We start from the raw sequence: 20,079 nt of genomic DNA, 5'->3' as shown, positions 1-20,079 counted from the left end.
ATTTTTCTTGGCTCTTGATTTTCTTTGGTGAATTGACTGACTAAATTTTATCAATAAGAAACAAGAACTATTAAAACCTATGGGCATTTCTTCAGCCTATTCTTTAAAATTCTGAATATATGTGACTGTCTTTAACACATTGGCTGCTACTGACAGTGATAGTCCAATCCATCTTGATAGGGACTGCCAGCTCCTTCAATTTAAAATGTTATTAATTAATGTTTTGTTTTTTTTTAAAGTAAGGGATCCTGATTATCCTAATACAGTGGTACCTCTATTTACAGCATTAATTGGTTCTGGAAGTAGTTTCGTAACATGATTCTGTAATTAGAGACTCATTTTCCATGTAAATACTCTAATCCATTAGTCCAAGCAGGACTGAAACGGCACATTAAATTTTATAATCTGGGTACAACCGGAATAAAACAACAGACAAACACATTTCAATCATTCATCAGGCGATGTCCTCTTCTTTCACAAGATTGAAAATTGTGTTGGCTTTGTGGCAGACTAACGTCTCGGTAATTCTGTCTTCAGCAATTTCCTTTTCCATCATCTAGACGAGATGAAGTCTCTCCACCTCATCGTGGAATTGACTCCTCTTGCATGAAAGGATAGTCACAACCTTCGAAGTTTTTACTGCTTTGATGGCTTCTCTTTCAAAATGGTGCCTATCGCCTATTACACTCTTTGTGACACAAAAACGCGGGAGATCTGTGCTTTAATGTGCTAATCGTGTAGTTAACTGTGTGTGGGCTTTAAAAAAAATCTTTGTGAGTCAAAAACACAATGAGACTTGTGCTCTTTTCATGAGGACGTCGACCCGTTATAACAATAACACCGTCACACCTGTAGTGTTGCCAACTTGGCGACTTTCTCGCAAAATCTGGCGACTTTCCAATGCCTCTTGGTGACTTTTTTTCCAGTTAAAAGCAACAAATCCAGCGACAAGTAACCATAATTTTTTCTATTGTACTGTATTGTACTTCTGGTCACTTTTTGCTTCTCCAACAACGTTATTCCTCTTTCTTACAGCGTCCATTACAATTACATGCAAATTACCAATTATGCAAATTAGATGATGACGTCATCTTGTGGCTGCTTGCGACTTCTAGGACAGCCAATAGCTAAGCCTGCCTGGGGAGTTGGCAACACGGTGCGCCTGTGCACGTCATCATACTGTGACAGTTAAATTGAAATGTCATTAACAAAAGGCCAATGGGCAGAGCAGAATTGCATTACTTAAGCATGATGTTATTGAGATTATAACCAATAGGGGCTCAGGATTTTATGGCGGGGCATTTTAAAACAGAAAGCAGGAAGTACATATGTATCTTTTACAGTATTGAGTAGTATTTTTGCCACAAATAACTTGAAATTTCTTTCTTAACAAGAGGCAATATTTTCCAGTTGTGGTGTGTCGTAACCTGAAAATTATGTTCGTAGAGACGTTCACAAGTAGAGGTACCACTGTATAATTAAAAACACTGGACTGAACATACGGTCTGTGCTTGTTTTGACTGCAATGCTTAATTAAGACTATAGGTATATAGTAAGTAGGTAAACTGTGGAGTGGAATGATTTGATAGAGAAAACCTGAGCCGTTTTGGATTCCGCATCCATATATTCATTAGTAAAAATTAAAAAAGAAAATCAATCATGCGTCATTACAGTACCTTCACTAAAAGGTGTTCTACCTCTTTAGCAATCAGTGTATCATTGCCAATTCCTGTTTACATGTACAATATAAGTTTTGGCGGCAAGACACATTTTTACGACAACAAAAATTTTACACAAGACACATCAGTAAAAGACATATCAGTTAAGGGTGTAACGGTACATGTATTTGTATTGAACTGTTTCGGTACAGGGTGCTCGGTTCAGAACGGAGGCATACCGAACGGGTTTCTGACATAATGTAACCCTTTTCGAGGCTGTGAGTCGATCGGGTTACAGTTTCTTTGTGCAGATTATATTTACTCAGTCTTCTCTGCTATAATGAGGACCAACACGGTGGGACAGTACATAACCCAGAAATGTCAAAGGCGCGACAACGTGGCCGCCGCGAGAATGCAGTGAAAGGCGGGCGTTAATGTCAATTAGCCAATGCACACCAGTCGCAGTGCGGCCGCGTGTTAGACGCGTCCCAGAAGCGGCTCAACGCGGCGCACGTGAAAAGAACGGCAGAGTTTATCATTTGACGCGACACGCAGCCCTCCTGTGTCAATACTACTAGCTAGGATCGGGCAGACCGGAAGTCACTCGTGTGAAAATACGGTGGATCCGGTCGATTTTCAAACTAATATGCAATTGTAACCCACTTTTTCAGTCCATCAGATCTCTTGAGTGGTAGATCGGGGCACAGTTGACTTGTCTTTGTTGATTTACTGCTGTCTTCTCTGCTACAATAATAACCAACACAGCCCCGTGTTCAATACCTTCCGACCACAACAAAACAAGTAGGAACTAATATTCACATAGGAACTAAAGTTATACAACATAAAATATACAATATACATTAATACTACATCACATTTGGAAAATATAAACACATAATAAAATAAATAAGAGCCCATTTAAATAAAATAAATTGAAATGAACTAAAACACCTGTAATTAAATAATAAGAATAATACACAGATCCTGCTTACACAATTAAATTTATTAATTTCTGTGTGGCGCTTTAACTTGAGAAAATCCACCAATAAAGCTTTTGAAAACCGTTCACAAGAAGAAAAAAAATGATTCATTGAGGCATTTCATTTGTAAAATACATGTTAAAATCTTTGTCATTGGGATTGCTTTTCTCTTTAGCATAGGACTTCTTCTTTCTTTCAGAAAGAAAGCTGACCAATACTCTGTAATCTGAAAGGCAAATTGTTGTTTGATTATTATCTTTAAATACCCGCTACTTTTCGAGCAGAATTCTAGCTTTGTATAGGCTAATGTTCCTATTGTTGAAAGCACAAAAGTGTGTAATAAACAACTAGCACATTTATATTTTGCATTTTGTTTTCTTACTGTACCGAAAATGAACCGAACCGTGACCTCAAAACCGAGGTACGTACCGAACCGAGATTTTTGTGTACCGTTACACCCCTAATATCAGTTAACTCATCAGTCACCACATCGAAAGCCGTTCGAATTATGTTACACAATATACGCGCTAATTGTGATTGCACATGCAATGTCACTTTGACAAGATCCATTGTCATCAAGGTTATGTGGACATTGGACTGATCCCAGAGGGATCATGGGACATCAGGATTGAAGAGATGGGTGAAGCGGGAAATTTCCTAGCGCTCCGAGGTGACGGTCCAAACAAGTATTATCTGAATGGTGGCTGGACTATACAATGGAATGGCGAGTACAAAGCAGCTGGAGCCGTATTTACCTACGAACGGACAGGACATCTGGAAAACCTTACGTCACCTGGGCCTACTTTGGAGCCACTGTGGATTCAGGTGGGATTTATTATTAAATTCAATAACTGTTAATACAGATCCAGAATTAATTTAACCCTCCATCTTATTTATGTATTTTTACTTATTTAGATATATATTTATTCATTGTTTTAATGTTTCACTAATGAATGATGAATGTGTGTCATGTGTGTCAAGTAGCACTTTACATGAGCAATATAATACAGTTACATTCCAAGAAAGTAAGTTCGAGATCATTAGGCACAACCAGAATTCATACATACAGCTGGAGGGAAAATGTTCAATTATACTGCATCTGTCACAGCTCTGATCGGCTAGCGTATGGCAGCTGGATTAAAGACGCAACGATTATAATTAACGTGCATGTTTACACAGTCTGGCATTTGCAAGCCTGCCGCCTCACTTCGATTTTTGCCGGACACCAAAATGCAACAATTAATCGCAGCACAGCGCTAGTGGCAATTAAGTTCAGAGTAGAATAGAATATCCGGTTGATTTTCAAAATAAAATGACCTCCGTACGTTGAACTGTTCTTCACGTGATAATTGGTTCAGTTAGTTCAACTCAAGATTCAAAAGATATTTTACAAGTTATTCAACATGGATGATGAAAAAGTTATTGAAATGTCCCAAACTATATAATTATTTATGACTACATACATCTGTTATATATGAATTACAATAAAAAACAAAGGGAAAGAGACACTTTAGCTGAAGCACAGAAGGTGGATGGTATATTGATTAATTTAATAGTTCATTATCAAATCAATTCATAAATTATGAGGAAGGTGGGCTGGGGACAGTGAAAGACTGATATGAGCAGACGAGCTGGTGGCAGAAAATGACCGTGTTTGTTTGATTGTCTCGTGGTCGATATGATTTGTGTCACGTGGTGGGTTATTTAGGGAACAATGGTTTGTATGCCTCCACGGGTATATAATTAGCAAACTATGGCATCACTATGTTCATAGGTAGCATAAGCGTCTAATAATGTATTTTTTGTTGTTGTTTGTTCTTCTCCTATTTTGTCGGCTTCTTTCCTTTCAGTCACCCCCAACCCCTACCTCCTCGCTCTGTTCTCCTATTAAATAAAACATAGTAAACCTCCACAATGGAAATACATTAAACCCTAATGTGCTACATTAAAACTGTTTGGACCAGAAGGACACTAAGGGACCGTTTACATGGTGACCTTCCAAGACTACGACAAATTCTATGTTTATTCTATGTATATTCTATGTTATGGTTCCGTCACCATTCAAACGATGTCGCGATTCTGCGTGAAATCGATGTAATATTCATGCCAGGGCCTTAGAAGGCAGTGCAGTTTTACAAGGCGATAGCCAATCATGCACTGCCTTGACAACAACCTCCTCAGCTCGGAAGACACATACCAGCCCACTGGAAGCAATGGCGTTTTTTTTTTTTTTTTTTTTTTTTAATTCCCTACATTTAATTTCGCAGTTTTATTCAGCTTTTCTGTATATTTAATTTTTCTCTCATGTCTTGTACGTTTGCTGTTATTTACAAGTTTAAATGATTGTATAACATTGCTTGTCAATAAAAAAAAAAACTTGAATGGTATCCATGCGTTCCTCCGCAGAAAGGTGAAAATAAATTAAAAATATTATTTTAAAAAAACAGCTAATTAAAGCCTTCGTACCGCAATTTTTGCTGTTTTGAATGTTTAGTAGCAGCGACTGGACTTAAATCTGTCTTATTGCCTAAAAATAGGTATTTTTTTTCTACCTCTAAGTATATTTTACTTTTCCCAATTTAATGGGGAAAACTGAGTGATCATAGCCTTGTAACCAAGACTGCCCTGCCTCCGCAGAAAGGTGAAAATAAATTAAAAATATTATTTTAAAAAAACAGCTAATTAAAGCCTTCGTACCACAGTTTTTGCTGTTTTGAATGTTTAGTAGCAGCGACTGGACTTAAATCTGTCTTATTGCCTAAAAATAGGTATTTTTTTTCTACCTCTAAGTATATTTTACTTTTCCCAATTTAATGGGGAAAACTGAGTGATCATAGCCTTGTAACCAAGACTGCCCTGCCTGCTTCATTCATCATACAGTACCGTCTTGAGTGTGTGTTTAACCATTTCTTGGTCAGTTCCAAATTTGTTTTTCATAAATACATTTAATTGCCTCATTGAAAGAAGAGCAAAGAATGTCACTAAAAGATTTGTTGACAGGAAACTGTGTTTTAGTGCTTTCACGTGACCAATACGTCGTACTGTGACTCAATGTGGATTGGTCGGTGATGAGTGTGACGAGAAAGCCATCGTCCAATCAGCAGCGATTTATATATTGAAGGTTCCTCCCATCAAAAACGTCTCAATTGGATCCATCCCAGATTTATTTGTAAAATTATATTCGTAGCAGATTTATGGCCCAATCAATCTGGTGTTCCAGGTTTGGGTGAAGATGAAATCTTCACAAGATATGTTTTCAATATCCTCAACACACATGATTTGTGTTCTTCGTGTATTTGTTCAGTTTGTTTCATATGATATGACGATCACTAAAACATATAAGTGACAACATAAATGTGTTACTGTGTGGTACTGAACCTCTTAAACTTTCATTACTTTGCAGTAGTTAGTGTTGTTTTCTCGTTCAACAATATTTACAGTATGATAAAAATATCAATTTAGTGAGAAATATAATGACTGTGTTCTTCTCCTAATCAGTTCCATTAATTTTGTCTGACTTAAAGCTTTGTTGATTATGTTCATTTTTGCAGCTTCTCTTTCAAGAGGCAAATCCAGGGGTCCGGTATGAATACACAATTAGTCAAAGTGTTTCTGAAGACAATGACACCCTGGCCTCAGTGTTCTTCTGGAAGTACGGTTCATGGACTGAATGTAGTGCCACCTGTGGAGCAGGTAAGAGAACAAGCTCCTTATTTGTCGAGATGTAAATTAAAAGAGAACTCATATGAATGTTTTTTTTTTAATTATAACAGTGTCCATTTGTTTTAATAACATCTCTCTTAAAATCAAGGGCGCAGGTTTGGTCTCAATGTTGGTAGGGACGACATAACAGCATGTACACTTTTTGCTGGGGACGGGACATCATCAAGACCAGATTCAGATTATTAAACAATTATTTCACATTATGTAAATAATGATCCAAATGAGGGATGGCTATCTTGACTTTGTTGTTTCATGTGGAGGCTGGCCTGACAGCAGTAGTTTTGCAAGTTAGCAAATTCACGCGGATGAATGCTATGGTAACTCTGATGAAGGTTGGACTTTTAGTAGCAAAATTTGTAATGTTTCCCGCACCTCCACAGCATTGACGTCTTTTTACATTACTTACAGTGGCTAGTACTGGCCGAAAAAAAACATCTAATATCCCTCCTCTTCGAAGGGGGTGGACGAGGCGGCATGTTGCATTTCTATCGGCTGAGTTATGTGAATGTGTATGTGTATCTGTGTGCCAGGAGGAGGGGGTGGGGGGTCAAGTCATCAGCCAATCAAACGTGCGTTTAAGGGGAATAAATGGACCGGCACATTCAGCAAGTGAAAAGGGATAAATGTAAGTTTGAACATATGAAAATAATTCACTTAATAATGGTTGGGTCTATTCTATCCTTACGACATGTGGGAAAATGATTCAAATAGCGTACCGCACAGATGTTTTTTTTACACCGTGACGTTGCCATCGCAACGCGGAAGTGGGACATTATCGACACGCCCTCGCATACAAACCATGTTATTTCTGCTTGTTTTCTCTGTTAATCTTTCAAAAAAGAACATGCTGATCAAACACTTTTGCTATGGAAGTTACTAGAAACGAGTCTAGACATTATGACATATGAAGGATGTTTTCTTCATACGTTTCCCAAAACCAAAAACTCGGAGAAAAAAAATGTGAAGAATGGATCAACTTGCGCGTACGTCCAAAAGGCCAGTTTAATGCCAGCAAGGTGAAGCCATTCACATTTCATATGGAGTAAACATTTTGTTGGGGGCCATGGTCCTTCAAAGGATTAAGAAGTAAGCCATTTTGATATTTTTACTTATTTTTTTGCGTGGTGTTTTGCTGTGCTGCTTTTGTCTGAAAATGAATGACCTGAAAAAAATTAAAAAGGTATCTGACTGCCACTGTTACCTTTTCTGTTGTAAAAAAAACTACTTTAGTAAGGGGGAAGTGTAAATAAATTCTAGAATTAAGATTTGCTATTACTGGAAAAATTAAAAGTGTTCGTTGGCTGTCACTGACTAGTATTTGCGATCACCACACAAAAATAGCAATGTAAATTGCCCCCAAGAACAGTCAGAGACGTAAGACAACCAGAGGATATAATATATAAGACAGACCGGGCATATGGTGGTAAAGGATAGATTGTTGAAACAGGAGAATGTCCTTGTCAGTGGCGTAAGGCAATGCACACAAGAAAAAGGTGTAAATAAAAAAGCTAACTCTGGATCAGGTCGGCTCGTCTTTTTCAGTCCTCGACACTCAAACCATCTATTTAACTGAACATATGTATGTTCTTCCACATCTTTACCAGTGAATTTGACACCAGGGACATCATTTTGGACAGAATTGGTAGGTTTAGCTTAGTAAACATCTTGTTCGTACACTATTTCCATTCATTTACTATTAGGGACAAACGGGAGGTTGACCCGCCTAGCCACAATTGCTAACGTCATGAATATTAATGAGCAAAAGTGACGTGTAGCTTGTGGTATGCCATTACCCATATACCTGAACTCATTATACAATGCAAATAATGTGGCCTAAAAGTTGGTGGGTACAATTAGAGCATCTTGAAAAGTTGGTAGTGGTATGTCCTTACAGTCCCGATGCAAACCTACGCCCTTGCTTAAAATACCCCATAGAATAACAATGATTGCACTTTTTACATAACCTCTTCGTATCTTGGTAATCGTCATTCCATATCCCCTTGTGTGTCAAGCAAGGGCACAGGTTTGGTCTCAACATTGGTAGGGACGGTATAACAGCATAACCTGCATGTACACTTGTTGTTGAGGACGGGACATTAATAAGACCAAACAGATTGGGTGAATGGGGGTCAGAGTTATATTTCTCACGAATATGAACTTAATTGATAGACTAAACGATCAATGCAAAATAAATCTGCATTGTCTTGTACTAACTTTCATGTGTCTTGGTCAGGTGTTACACCGTTCGATTCAAACCTTTGTTTTCAAAAACTACTAAAGTAACATTTGAAAACTTCCAGAATAAATGTCTGGATTTCATTAGCAAATTTAAATTGCAATATTTGAGCACATATTAACATACTTACATACATGCTTTTTACCTCGACTATAATGAATGTATGATTATCTGAAAAAAATGTCTACATAGGCTGCAAATTAAAGTATTTTAAAATAAATAATGTAGAACATAAATAAATACATTTTAAATAAATGCAAGTCACCAACCAATCAAACGTGCATTTGAGGGGAAAAAATGGACCGGCACATTCAGCAAGTGAAAAGAAGTAAATGTAAGTCTTAACATAATGAAAATAATTCGCTTATTATTGGTAGCGTTAATTCATTCCCTGCAACATATGGGAAGACAATCTAAATTACCTATATAACTGAACTCATTATTATATGCAAATAACGTTGCTTAAAAATTGGTGGGGACAGTTTGAGCATCCTGAAAAGTTGGTAGTGTTGCTACTGTCCCAATGCAAACCTACGCCCTTGGTGTCATGCAAGTGTACAGTGATATGAAAAAATATATGAACCTTTTGGAATTTCTCACATTTCTGCATAAAGCCACCATCAAATGTGATCTGATCTATGTCAAAATCACACTGATGAAAAAAGTGTCTGCTTTAACTAAAACCACCCAAACATTTATAGGTTTACATATTTTAATGACGCTAATATGCAAACAATGACAGAAGGGGGAAAAATAAGTAAGTGAACCGTCACATTTAATATTTTTGCTTCCCCCACCCTTTGGCAGCAATAACTTCAACCAAACGCTTCCTGTAGCTGCAGATCAGTCTGGCACATCGATCAGGACTAATCTTGGCCCATTCCTTTCTACAAAACTGCTGTAGTTCAGTCAGATTCCTGGGATGTCTAGCATGAATCGCTGTCTTTAGGTCATGCAACTGCATCTCAATGGGGGTTCAAGTCTGGACTTGGCCACCCCAAAATGTGTATTTGTTCTTCTGAAACCATTCTGAAGTTGATTCACTTCTGTGTTCTGGATCATTATCATGTTGCAGCATCCATCCACTTTTTAGCTTCAACTGTCTGACAGAAGGCCTCAAGTTTTCCTGCAAAACATCTTGATAAACTTTTGAATTCATTCTTCCATTAATGATTGCAAGTTGTCTAGGCCCTGAGGCAGGGAAACAGGCACAAATCATGATGCTCCCTCCACCATGCTTGACGGTGGGGATGAGGTGTTGATGTTGGTGAGCTGTTTCATTTTTCCTCCACACATGACGTTGTGTGTTACTCCCTATCAATTCAACTTTGGTTTCATCAGTCCACAAAATATTTTGCCAAAACATCTGTGGAGTGTCAAAGTGCCTTCTTGCGAACATTTAATAAGCACCAATGTTTTTTTTTTTGGACAGCAGTGTCTTCCTCCGTGGAGTTCCGATGAGCACCATTGTTGGGCATAGTTTTACATATGGTTGATGTGTGCACAGAGATATTTGACTGTGCCAGTGATTTCTGTAAGTCTTTAGCACACACTCTAGGGTTCTTTTTTACCTTTTTGGGTATTCTGCGCTGAACACGTGGCATCATCTTTGGTGGACGGCCACTCCTTGGGAGAGAAGCAACAGTGCCAAACTCTCTCCATTTGTAGACAACTTCTCTGACTGTTGATTAATGAACATCCAGACTTTTAGAGATGGTTTGGTATCCTTTCCCAGCTTTATACAAATCAACAATCCTTAATTGCAGGTTTTCACGCCGCTTTCTTGACCGAGCCATGATGCACATCCGACAATGCTTCTCATTAAGACAATTCTTACTAGGTGTGTGTTTTATGGTGGGCAGGGCAGCTTTAAACCACTCATCAGTGATTGAGCATACACAGCGTGGTCGTGGCGCAGTTGGTAGCTCAAGTTGTCCTGGAACCGAAGGGTCAGTTGTTCAATTCCCGGCTATGAATGCCCACTGTCAAAGTGCCAAGGGTTCGGGCAAAGCACTAAACCCTAATTTATCCCCCAGATGGGTTGGCAGTGCCTTGCATGGCAGCAGCACCATTGGTGTGTGTGTGTGTGTGTGTGTGTGTGTGTGTGTGTGTGTGTGTGTGTGTGTGTGTGTGTGTGTGTGTGTGTGTGTGTGTGTGTGTGTGTGTGTGTGTGTGTGTGTGTGTGTGTGTGTGTGATAGGGTAAGTGTGAGCTAATGTGAAGCGCTTATATGATAAATGCATTGCAGATAATGCAGATAAATGTGCTATATAAGAACTCTCCATTTAACATTTACACCTGACTTAAATTGTTTGGTAAAATTTGGTTTTAATTGCTCTTTAAGTCTCCTTAGGCAGAGGGTTAACTTATTTTTCCCCCTTCTGTCATTGCTTGCATGCTATCCTCATTAAAATATGAAAACCTATAAATGTTTGGGTGGTTTAAAGCTTGTTTTTTTCTCTGTGATTTTGACAAAGATCAGATCAGATTTGATGGTGATTTTATGCAAACATGTGAGAAATTCCAAAAGGTTCAGATACTTTTTCATACCACTTTATGTGTGACAGTGGTTTGATTTATCCAGGTCAGCATTTGGCTGTCTCTTCTTCTGCATCACTCAACGGTCTCTTGTCATCAAATGTGCAATGTTTCCTCCTGCAAGTAGAGCCCAAAAAATGGCACTCATAAAAGGGATAAAAAACATTTTAACTTATTCAGGAAGCACTTCTTACAGCCTGAACTACGTGTATGCATGTATACATATGGACGCGTCATCAAACACTTATGGACTGCGGCTCATGCTTGAAAGGATTTTAATTCACTCTATCATGTCCTGTCACAGCTAGGTCAATAATAAAGATGGCTGTTTAATTTCACACTAGATTGTGGACGGGCACTCCTGTGCAAATTCAAACATTTGAATAGAATTTTCTTTTTGATTACACAAGAAAGCACTGCAGGATTCCACTATCTCCAGCACCCCTGGCGAGCATGTAAAAATTATAGAAGTGTCCTTGTGCAAGATAATCAACGCCACATTGCTCTTGATGATGTATTCTCAGTAGATAAATGAGGAAATAGTGCCAAAGGGCTTTGATTACCTTGAAGACAGAAAAGCTCTATACAATCAATATATAATCTTTGTCTGATTAGTGATCTTCCCAAACAAAAACAAGCTATTAGTGATTTTAACGATAGCTAAAATAAAACAATATAATTGGAAGGATAAACAAAATATTAGCACGAGCTGATTATGAAATCTTCTCACATAAAACATAGTAATGATAAAATAATACACAACTCGAACAATTATGACAAACAAATAGTCCCCTGTTATTAAATCCTGAACTAAAAATATTCTTTTATGCCTGCTAAGGAATGCCATATTAAAAACAGCTGAATCTAAATTCTGTGAACTGTCTGTACACCTTGATGCATGTCACCTTGCCTCTTAAATGTTCTCTAGTTTTTTTATTTATCTGCTGCGTTCGGATGCCCCCGAGGGTTGGGCCAACTCCCTTGCCTAGCTGGGTGTGGGTGCCAGCTTGAAAGTATTATGAAGAATTAATGTCATACTGTACATTCTTAATATTTGAATTTAAAATGTCATAAATTGTTGTTAAAATTGTTATCCAGTGCTACCTCAACATACAATTTTTTATTCTTTCCAGGACCTGGTTTTTAGGCCGAAATGGTTGTATGTCAAATGGGATTTTCTCGTAAGAATACATTGTAATTTGATCAATTCGTTCCACAGACCAAAAAACTATGCTAAACCCTTCATAAATACTGCAGGTACAGTTACAAATAGCAATTACACATAGCAAAACAAATAAATTACAAAAACAAATCCGAATATTAATAATAATAATAATAATAATAATAATAAATAGTAATAGGGTTCTAATGTGGCGGATGTGTTTTGCATGCTGTTCCTGAATGCACCGTGTGACTGATGACAGAGTAAGAGGTGCGGAAGGGTTTTTACTTTCTTTTTTCATGTTGTTGTTGCAGTCTGCTACGTAGCTCTGATGTGCTCCACAAGTTCTTAAATGATTACAAACCTGACGAAACTGGCGATTTCTTTGCCGATGTTAGAATAATAATCACTTTAACCTTAACATATAAAGATTGGGAGGTCATCGGAGGACTGTCGAGATCATAGACATATTCCAGCCGTATTGTCGAGCCAGTTCAATGACGCCCACACCACGCTCATATTTATCATTTCTGTCTTAATTTGAATGATAAGCATGACCTTTTGCTTTTTTCACCACTTGCACTAACCTTCTTGGGACCCGTGTTGATTTATCTCCCAAGAAAATCTGCTGTGTGTCCGTCTTGCTTGAAAAACGTGTAATTGCAACGCTATCATAAATTGCCGTATTTCGAGCATGTCATATGTCGAGACAAATGACGAGTGAAATTTTACATTGGATGTCGAAAAGATCGTATGTCGAAGTACGTCTGTAGTACTTATTTTCACGTAACGTGAACCGGATGTTGTTTGGTTTCGCAGGCTTTGTCTATTGGTGACGTAAGCTCTGTGTGAACAAGAAATTGCTTCTGGTGACGGGCATAGCGCAAGCAAGTTATTGTTGCATGACTGTTCAACTTTGGTGTGAGCGCAGCATACCGTAACATTGCTTGTGCACTTGTTCACACACATTACCTGTCCTATCTTCCCTCTCCCTCTTTCAGTTACCAAGTATCCCCCACCGACTTGGTGTCCTCTTGGAAAGAGTAGACAGCAACACCATTTGTATTTGGATGGATGGCTGGATGGATGGATGGATGGATGGATGGATGGATGGATGGATGGGTGGGTGGGTGGGTGGGTGGGATGGATGGATGGATGGATGGATGGATGGATGGATGGATGGATGGATGGATGGATGGATGGATGGATGGATGGATGGATGGATGGATGGATGGATGGATGGATGGATGGATGGATGGATGGATGGATTATATTTTTGTATCACTAATCCTTTTGCTATTCTGTCTGTTCTTCCTTTCGCTCTGTCCACCTTAACCATTTTCTGTTCAGTTCCTTCTTTTGAATAAACAACATCATATAAACAACTTCACTGGGAGTACAACTCTCACGTGGCACATTATAACTGTTCAGCCTATAAAGATATTTGTAATTATCCATGGTTAGACCTAAATGGCTCTTGTATTATGAAAGCAAGAGTCTTTTCTTAGATGAACAAGATGGCATGTACCTCAAATTAACTAGTCATCACACAAATTTAGCTGATGGAGCTAACTGCATTTGGAGAATATAGAATACACATCGAGTGCGCTTGGATAGTCTGATACCCACAGGAACTCGAGTGTTGTCAAAATAAATCATGCTGTTAGTTTGAGACTTTGACTATGGTGGAGACAATGTGCTAAGACGAAATTAAAACATTTTTTTGTTTTTTATTAAATTCATTGAGTAAATAAAGTACAGGGATCCCTTGTTTTTCGTGGTTAATAGGGAGCCAAACCCGCCGCAATAAGTGAAAAACTGTAAAGTAGCGCACCCCCCGCCCCCCAATTATTTTCGTTTTGTGTATTCAATGTTTTTGTTCAGATTTAGAATTGAAAAGAGATACATAAAAAACATGTTTTTTCACTCTTTCTCCCAAAGTATAATTATATATATACACTATATATATGGCGGAAAACACAGACAAGACTGAAAAAGCAGTTTCTGCTCTTGCACCCCTCTTTAAAATAAACTGCTGTATTTTAAGCCAAAAGAACTGTTGTGTTTGATAGAACAATATGTCTATATGCTGCAACAGCAGATTAATGGCGCACTAAGCCTCTGAACTATTTTTAATTTGTCCGTTTTACCGTTTTACCCTACTGTTTACAGACGTCGCGCAACCGCTTTTGTTTCAAATTAACGTTTAAAAGGATAACTACATGAAAAAGAAAATCTCAACCACTCCTTGTCTGCGATTTCTGTATCGCGACCCTTGTTATATCACCATGTTTCACCCACAATATTAAAAAAAAATCCGGCTGTGGCCATTCATAGCTGTGTTTTGACACTCGGTGATACATGCTACATGGAGTTTTTGGATCGAAACAAGGAAAGTATGCGATATTATCTCGTTAAAATCATTGCGTCTCTAATTCTGCTCTCGCGTGCTCCTGCCTCCAGTTAGGATTTTGCTGTTTAAAAAACTTTTTTTATTTTTTTTTAAATGCCCTCCAGTTCTAAATTTTTCTTCCCCAGAAAAGCTTTTAAGCTTTCCAATGATGTATCACACATGCATATAGGACAATTTTGAAATTTGGCCAAATTTGGGGTCTCAGAGCGGAACTTCAAGTCACCTTAGTGTTTTCCGCCATATACTGTATATGTATATATATTCTTTTTATATGGTTTTTAGGCACTTCAAATGTAATAATTATGATCAGTTTTAAACATGTTATTGTCCCACCAATTTTTAAACAAGAATAAAGTAAATTGTTGGCTGACATTTTATGAAATCTTAAACCTCCATGCATGTGCGAAATACAAAGTAAACTCATTGTGCATTCTTCACAAATGAAAATATTAAAGTTTTATTGTCGGTTTCCTCTCATTTGCAATGTCAACATCATGTTTTGATGTGTTCACAATAGTTTGTATGTACATGTGCTTTCTTGCCTAAAACCTTATTTCATTATTACTTCAGGTGTTAGGAGGCAGATTTTTCACTGTGTCGAAAGAACAAACGGGATAGTGGACGAGTCATTTTGTGACCCTTTCAACCGACCAGATGACAATCAAACCAATTGTAATAAAGAGCCTTGTCCAGCCATGTGAGTTTGCCTCTTAGACATAACAGTTTAATTGTTGCAGTAAATAACCTGCACAAGTTTGTGGTTGTCTTTTTGACTATATTTAAGTCAAAATTTGCAGTAATAATGCTTCGTTAACAGTCAGGAAATATTGTAAACAACTCCAGAATGTAATGTTCATTATTCCATTTGCACATAACAAGAAAACTATATTATGCTCTAGCTGTTGAATTGTAAATGTTATTTCTCATCGCCTGGAAATGTACTAAAACCCAAAAGACAACAAGAAAATCAAATAAACTCTTTAAGGACACTCGATACTATTTTTTTTTTTTTTTTTTTTTAATATTGAAAAGGTGTAATTGGGAGTCTGTGTCATGTATACACATTTATCACACACAGGCACAATGCGTTTTGCTTATGAAACACATATTATAATAATGTATGCAATGTAAATGCATAGTATTTGTGTGGCGAGATTAATTAGTGAGACATCTAAGAATCACCATTGAATAAGCAGTTAGCCTGGAGCGCTGCTGTTTAAATTCCAATTCCTCTCAAATACAGTATTTGCTGCAAAAGTTGAAATACATCAGTCTCCCTCTTCAGCAGTTTTTGTAAAATTTGATCGTTTCTATCACAGTTCTACTAAATCTGTGTCTTTAAACACAGGTGGTGGGTCGGTGAGTGGCAGAAATGCTCAGCGAGCTGCGGCAGCCTCGGTGTGGCTAGACGGACAGTGTTGTGCATACAACCCATCAGCATGGATGATCAGAAAGCTTTACAGCCCAGCCAATGTGAACATATCCCAAAACCTGAAACAGCATTGTCCTGCAACACACACATTCCATGTCCAGCAGATTGGACCACTGGCAGTTGGTCAAAGGTGAGTTTGGCTCATATATGGCTGTGAATGTAAAAATGTCATGGAAAACAAGTCCTGTTCTCTGCTTAATTGTGTTTTGACAGTTGAGATTTCACACTGGAATTGAATTTACTAGTACAGACTGACTTACTTTAACCATTAAATGCAACAAAAACACGCGATCGTGAAAAGGGCAGCAGGTCGATGGGGATCACAAAAACTAACCCGAGAGTAAACCAAGGTGGTATGCAGTCAACCAACAACGTAACAAGCTAAAACGCAAATACCTGCACAAGGGAAAGGATTCTAAAACGGGGCGGTAGACGACAAAAACCAAGGCAGGGGTGAAACAAGCTAAATGCGATGATGGGATCGAGAGTACAAAACGTCCGATTGCGACCAGCAATATCTCGGCAAACCTTCCTTGGGTCGCCTGCGTTTAAATACACCGCTGATGAGATTGGCCGCAGGTGCCACCGTGGCAACACTGCCAAAACTGTGTAATGAGAACGCAATCTGACCATCAGCCAAAAACAACAATTACCTACTGGTCATTTTTTATAGACCATATCCATTTTCTCATCATACTTATTAAAAGTGTGCCAGGACTGGTATAGCAACAGATGTGTTTATTTAGGCAGTATAGAGTAACAGTTACGACGCAGTTAAAATGACATGACGGCAAATACTGTTTCACAACAATTAAAATTACATTTAAATCAGATAACACAGTTACAGGTAAGGGAATACTCTCACCCTGGATCTGAAGTCATTCGGTGAGATATGTTCCATTAGTTTCCTGTCCTTTGGAGCAACAGGTTCCATGTAGGAGCAAAGAAGGCAGCACTGTGTGGGCAAATGGACTGGTAAGCAGCAAAATGTTGTTTGAACGCAAACCATAAGGGTCATCACTTCTCTTAGTGATTAAATTGCAAGTGCACAAAAGCAGTAGTCCAGGAAAAGCTTTGAAAACAAAAGTGCAACAGAGACCCGACCTCCTACTAAACAAAGAAAGCCATCCCCTTTCGAGAATGCAGTTCACAATGATGGGTCAAGGCCCTACAGTTGGTACCAATCCACAAGCATGATACACAGTCCATCTGTCTCAGACAATGAGCTGAAGCTTTCATATACAAAGGATCTCCATAATCTAAAAGGGATTTTAAAAAGAAGTTGCAGTGAAAAGGCGCTTTCTGACTGCAAAAGAAAAACAACACTTATTTCAAAAGAAAAAACAAGATTGTCAATATGGGGTCTGAAAGAGAAAATCATCAAGCAGAAAACGAAGATATTTTTACAATGGAACCACCTCCACCACATGCATTTTCAATCCAAATGACTACATTTCCACATCGAAGTAATCCCCCTAGAGTCTAACGACTTCATGCACTCCTGATGGGATTCTTTTGTAATCCTCCACATTTTCAAAACACTTCCCTTGATGGTCACTTTGATTTGTGAAAGAGAGAGGGGGGGGGGGGATCACAAGAAGTAAGGTTGGGTGAATAATAGGGCTGCCCCGTTCACATATTTTTGCAAAAGTGTTAAACATGTTACTGTCCCACCGTGCTGCCTCCATAATGTGAATTATTTTTAAACAAGAAAACAAATAGCAAAATGCTTGTCTTTATTAAATGCTTCATTGAGTGAGTACACTCAAATCCGCTCACGCTGCTGAGCCAATGCATACTACCGTGAGTGTGTAACACCCTAAACGATGATTGACCCATGTGCGCCTTTAATCGTAGAGCTACCAAGCGAGATCAAAGTTACAAACTTGTCAATCATCGTTAACTTTAACCCTTTAACACCGGACGTGTGGGCAGCGACACGTTTACGCATATCAACTTTGAAGCCTCATCATACTGCAATTACGTCAACCACGTGCCACTGGTTGGTCTCATTTGAAAGTACGGAAGTTGACGTCCACGCTCGTTTTTACTTGAAGTCAAACGAGTAAAACGAAGTCAAACGAAGTAAAATGGCAGATAATGTCATTTAAAATTTATAGTTTTAATGCACTCATAAATAACCATTAAAACAGTGCATGGACCAAGTGTTTATTTCCAGATTTCCATCATTTCTTGTCCATTTTCAAAACCGAAAGCACCATGAAAGACTACATATCCAAGGAGCCATTGTGAGGACGTAATGTGAACATTTTGAATAATTTTCCAAGCAAAGCGCCACCTAAGGAGAAGGAGGCGAGATAGCAAGCGAAGGCCGGTTGGATTGAGCAAGTGACTTTGAAACGTGTGGAATGAATTGAAAACTAATGCATTATTTCATCAACTCAAGGTAGAGGATGGACCAGATTTGTCATTGTTTTCTTCGGATGAGTCGGAGAGTTGGGAAGAGTCACAGGCAGACGGCGCAAAAAGAGTGGGCTGTATTACATAGTGTATGACGCAGCCTTCCTGGGGGAACTGAGTGGCATGCCTGAAAAAATTGAACTGAACTAGTTTATTGTCAATATTTTTTTCAATAGTAAATTTAGTTCTTTTTTCACTATCAATCTTTTCAATTTATATATAGAATAACCTGTTTGACCATAGTATATGTAAAGGCCAAAAACGCCTATGACCATCACTGCTGTTTGTGTTGAATTGTAATATATAAAACTATTCAAACTAAACAATTTTTTTCTGTGGAATATTTATCCTAACAAGATGAATAAATAATATCAAGCTTCAAAATGGTTCGTCGAACATGTTTAGTTGTCAATGGGACATAAATATTACAAATTTTGACAAAAAAATTTGGACTTTTTTTTTTTTTGTCTTCTTAGGTCCAAAATGTTGATTATAAATCGTCAGTGAAGAAAACAACAGTTTGGACATTAAGGTTACGGTGTCCTACAAAAAACGGGACCCACTAGGCCATTGTGAACAATTTTTTCTTTGAAATATAAAGGAAAATTCAAAGACATGCAAATTTGGACAAAATAGGCTCAGGTGTTAAAGGGTTAAGCCAACTTCAGAGATGTTGTACTAGCACTAAAATGTTACTCTCAGCCAATAATGACTGAAAGCACGGGGCTGTCAGGGCATCACGAGCAGGTGCAGTGGCACGTGGAAAACAACGAACAATTGTCTGGCCACAAATCTTACCTTTTCTCGCGCAATGCTGTTAACATGCCGGTTGATTGACTGGCTGGAAATTGGTAGTTTGAAGTACAATACACATTTTCTGCTATCAGTCCTGGCTCTCTTAATTAGACACTTTTTATGTTGGTAGCCCATAATTAAGAGTCTGCAACCTGCTGCTCCAGAGCCACATGGGGCTTTTCCATCTTGTGCCTCTCTGTGACTGGAAAAATAATGTTGAATACTTCTTACTTCACACATCAATCACTTGATTAAAAATTTACAAATGTAATTCTAAATATGTACAGTATCTATTTTTTTTTTGATGGGGGGCTCACAATATGCATCACAAGCGCTGATGTGTGATACTTGGCACCAAGATCTATTAAGTTATCTTACAGTTGGTTGTGAAAATGAGAGTGACGTCTACAAATGTAACAAACATTAACTAAGAAAACAAGGCTAGGTTCATAGGTTCATGGATGGATGGATGGATGGATGGATGGATGGATGGATGGATGGATGGATGGATGGATGGATGGATGGATGGATGGATGGATGGATGGATGGATGGATGGATGGATGGATGGATGGATGGATGGATGGATGGATGGATGGATGGATGGATGGTGTTTTTTTCTTCATGTCAATGAGTTCAATGTCACGTATTAGCCTGTCCTTCTGGTGAAGTCATTTGTTTTGTTTTTTATATTTTATGTAGGTCAGCATTCTGGAACTTTCAA

General features: G+C 38.2%; 1 protein-coding gene across 3 annotated transcripts in view; it reads left to right on the top strand.

The window, feature by feature from the left end:
- The window catches only part of LOC130922998 (A disintegrin and metalloproteinase with thrombospondin motifs 7), a 136,750-nt gene that overhangs the window by 81,204 nt on the left and 35,467 nt on the right, over positions 1-20,079 (top strand). For all 3 annotated transcript variants that reach the window (XM_057848352.1, XM_057848360.1, XM_057848368.1), the window contains exons 15-18: positions 3,219-3,463; positions 6,190-6,331; positions 15,280-15,406; positions 16,058-16,271. In XM_057848352.1, coding sequence (XP_057704335.1) covers positions 3,219-3,463; positions 6,190-6,331; positions 15,280-15,406; positions 16,058-16,271 — 728 coding nt within the window. The remainder of the gene's footprint in view (positions 1-3,218; positions 3,464-6,189; positions 6,332-15,279; positions 15,407-16,057; positions 16,272-20,079) is intronic.

Source organism: Corythoichthys intestinalis, chromosome 1 (assembly GCF_030265065.1).
Source record: "Corythoichthys intestinalis isolate RoL2023-P3 chromosome 1, ASM3026506v1, whole genome shotgun sequence".
Classification (NCBI taxonomy): Eukaryota; Metazoa; Chordata; class Actinopteri; order Syngnathiformes; family Syngnathidae; genus Corythoichthys; species Corythoichthys intestinalis.
The sequence above is the reverse complement of the archived record's forward strand: the minus strand, read 5'-3'. Positions and strand labels throughout refer to the sequence as shown.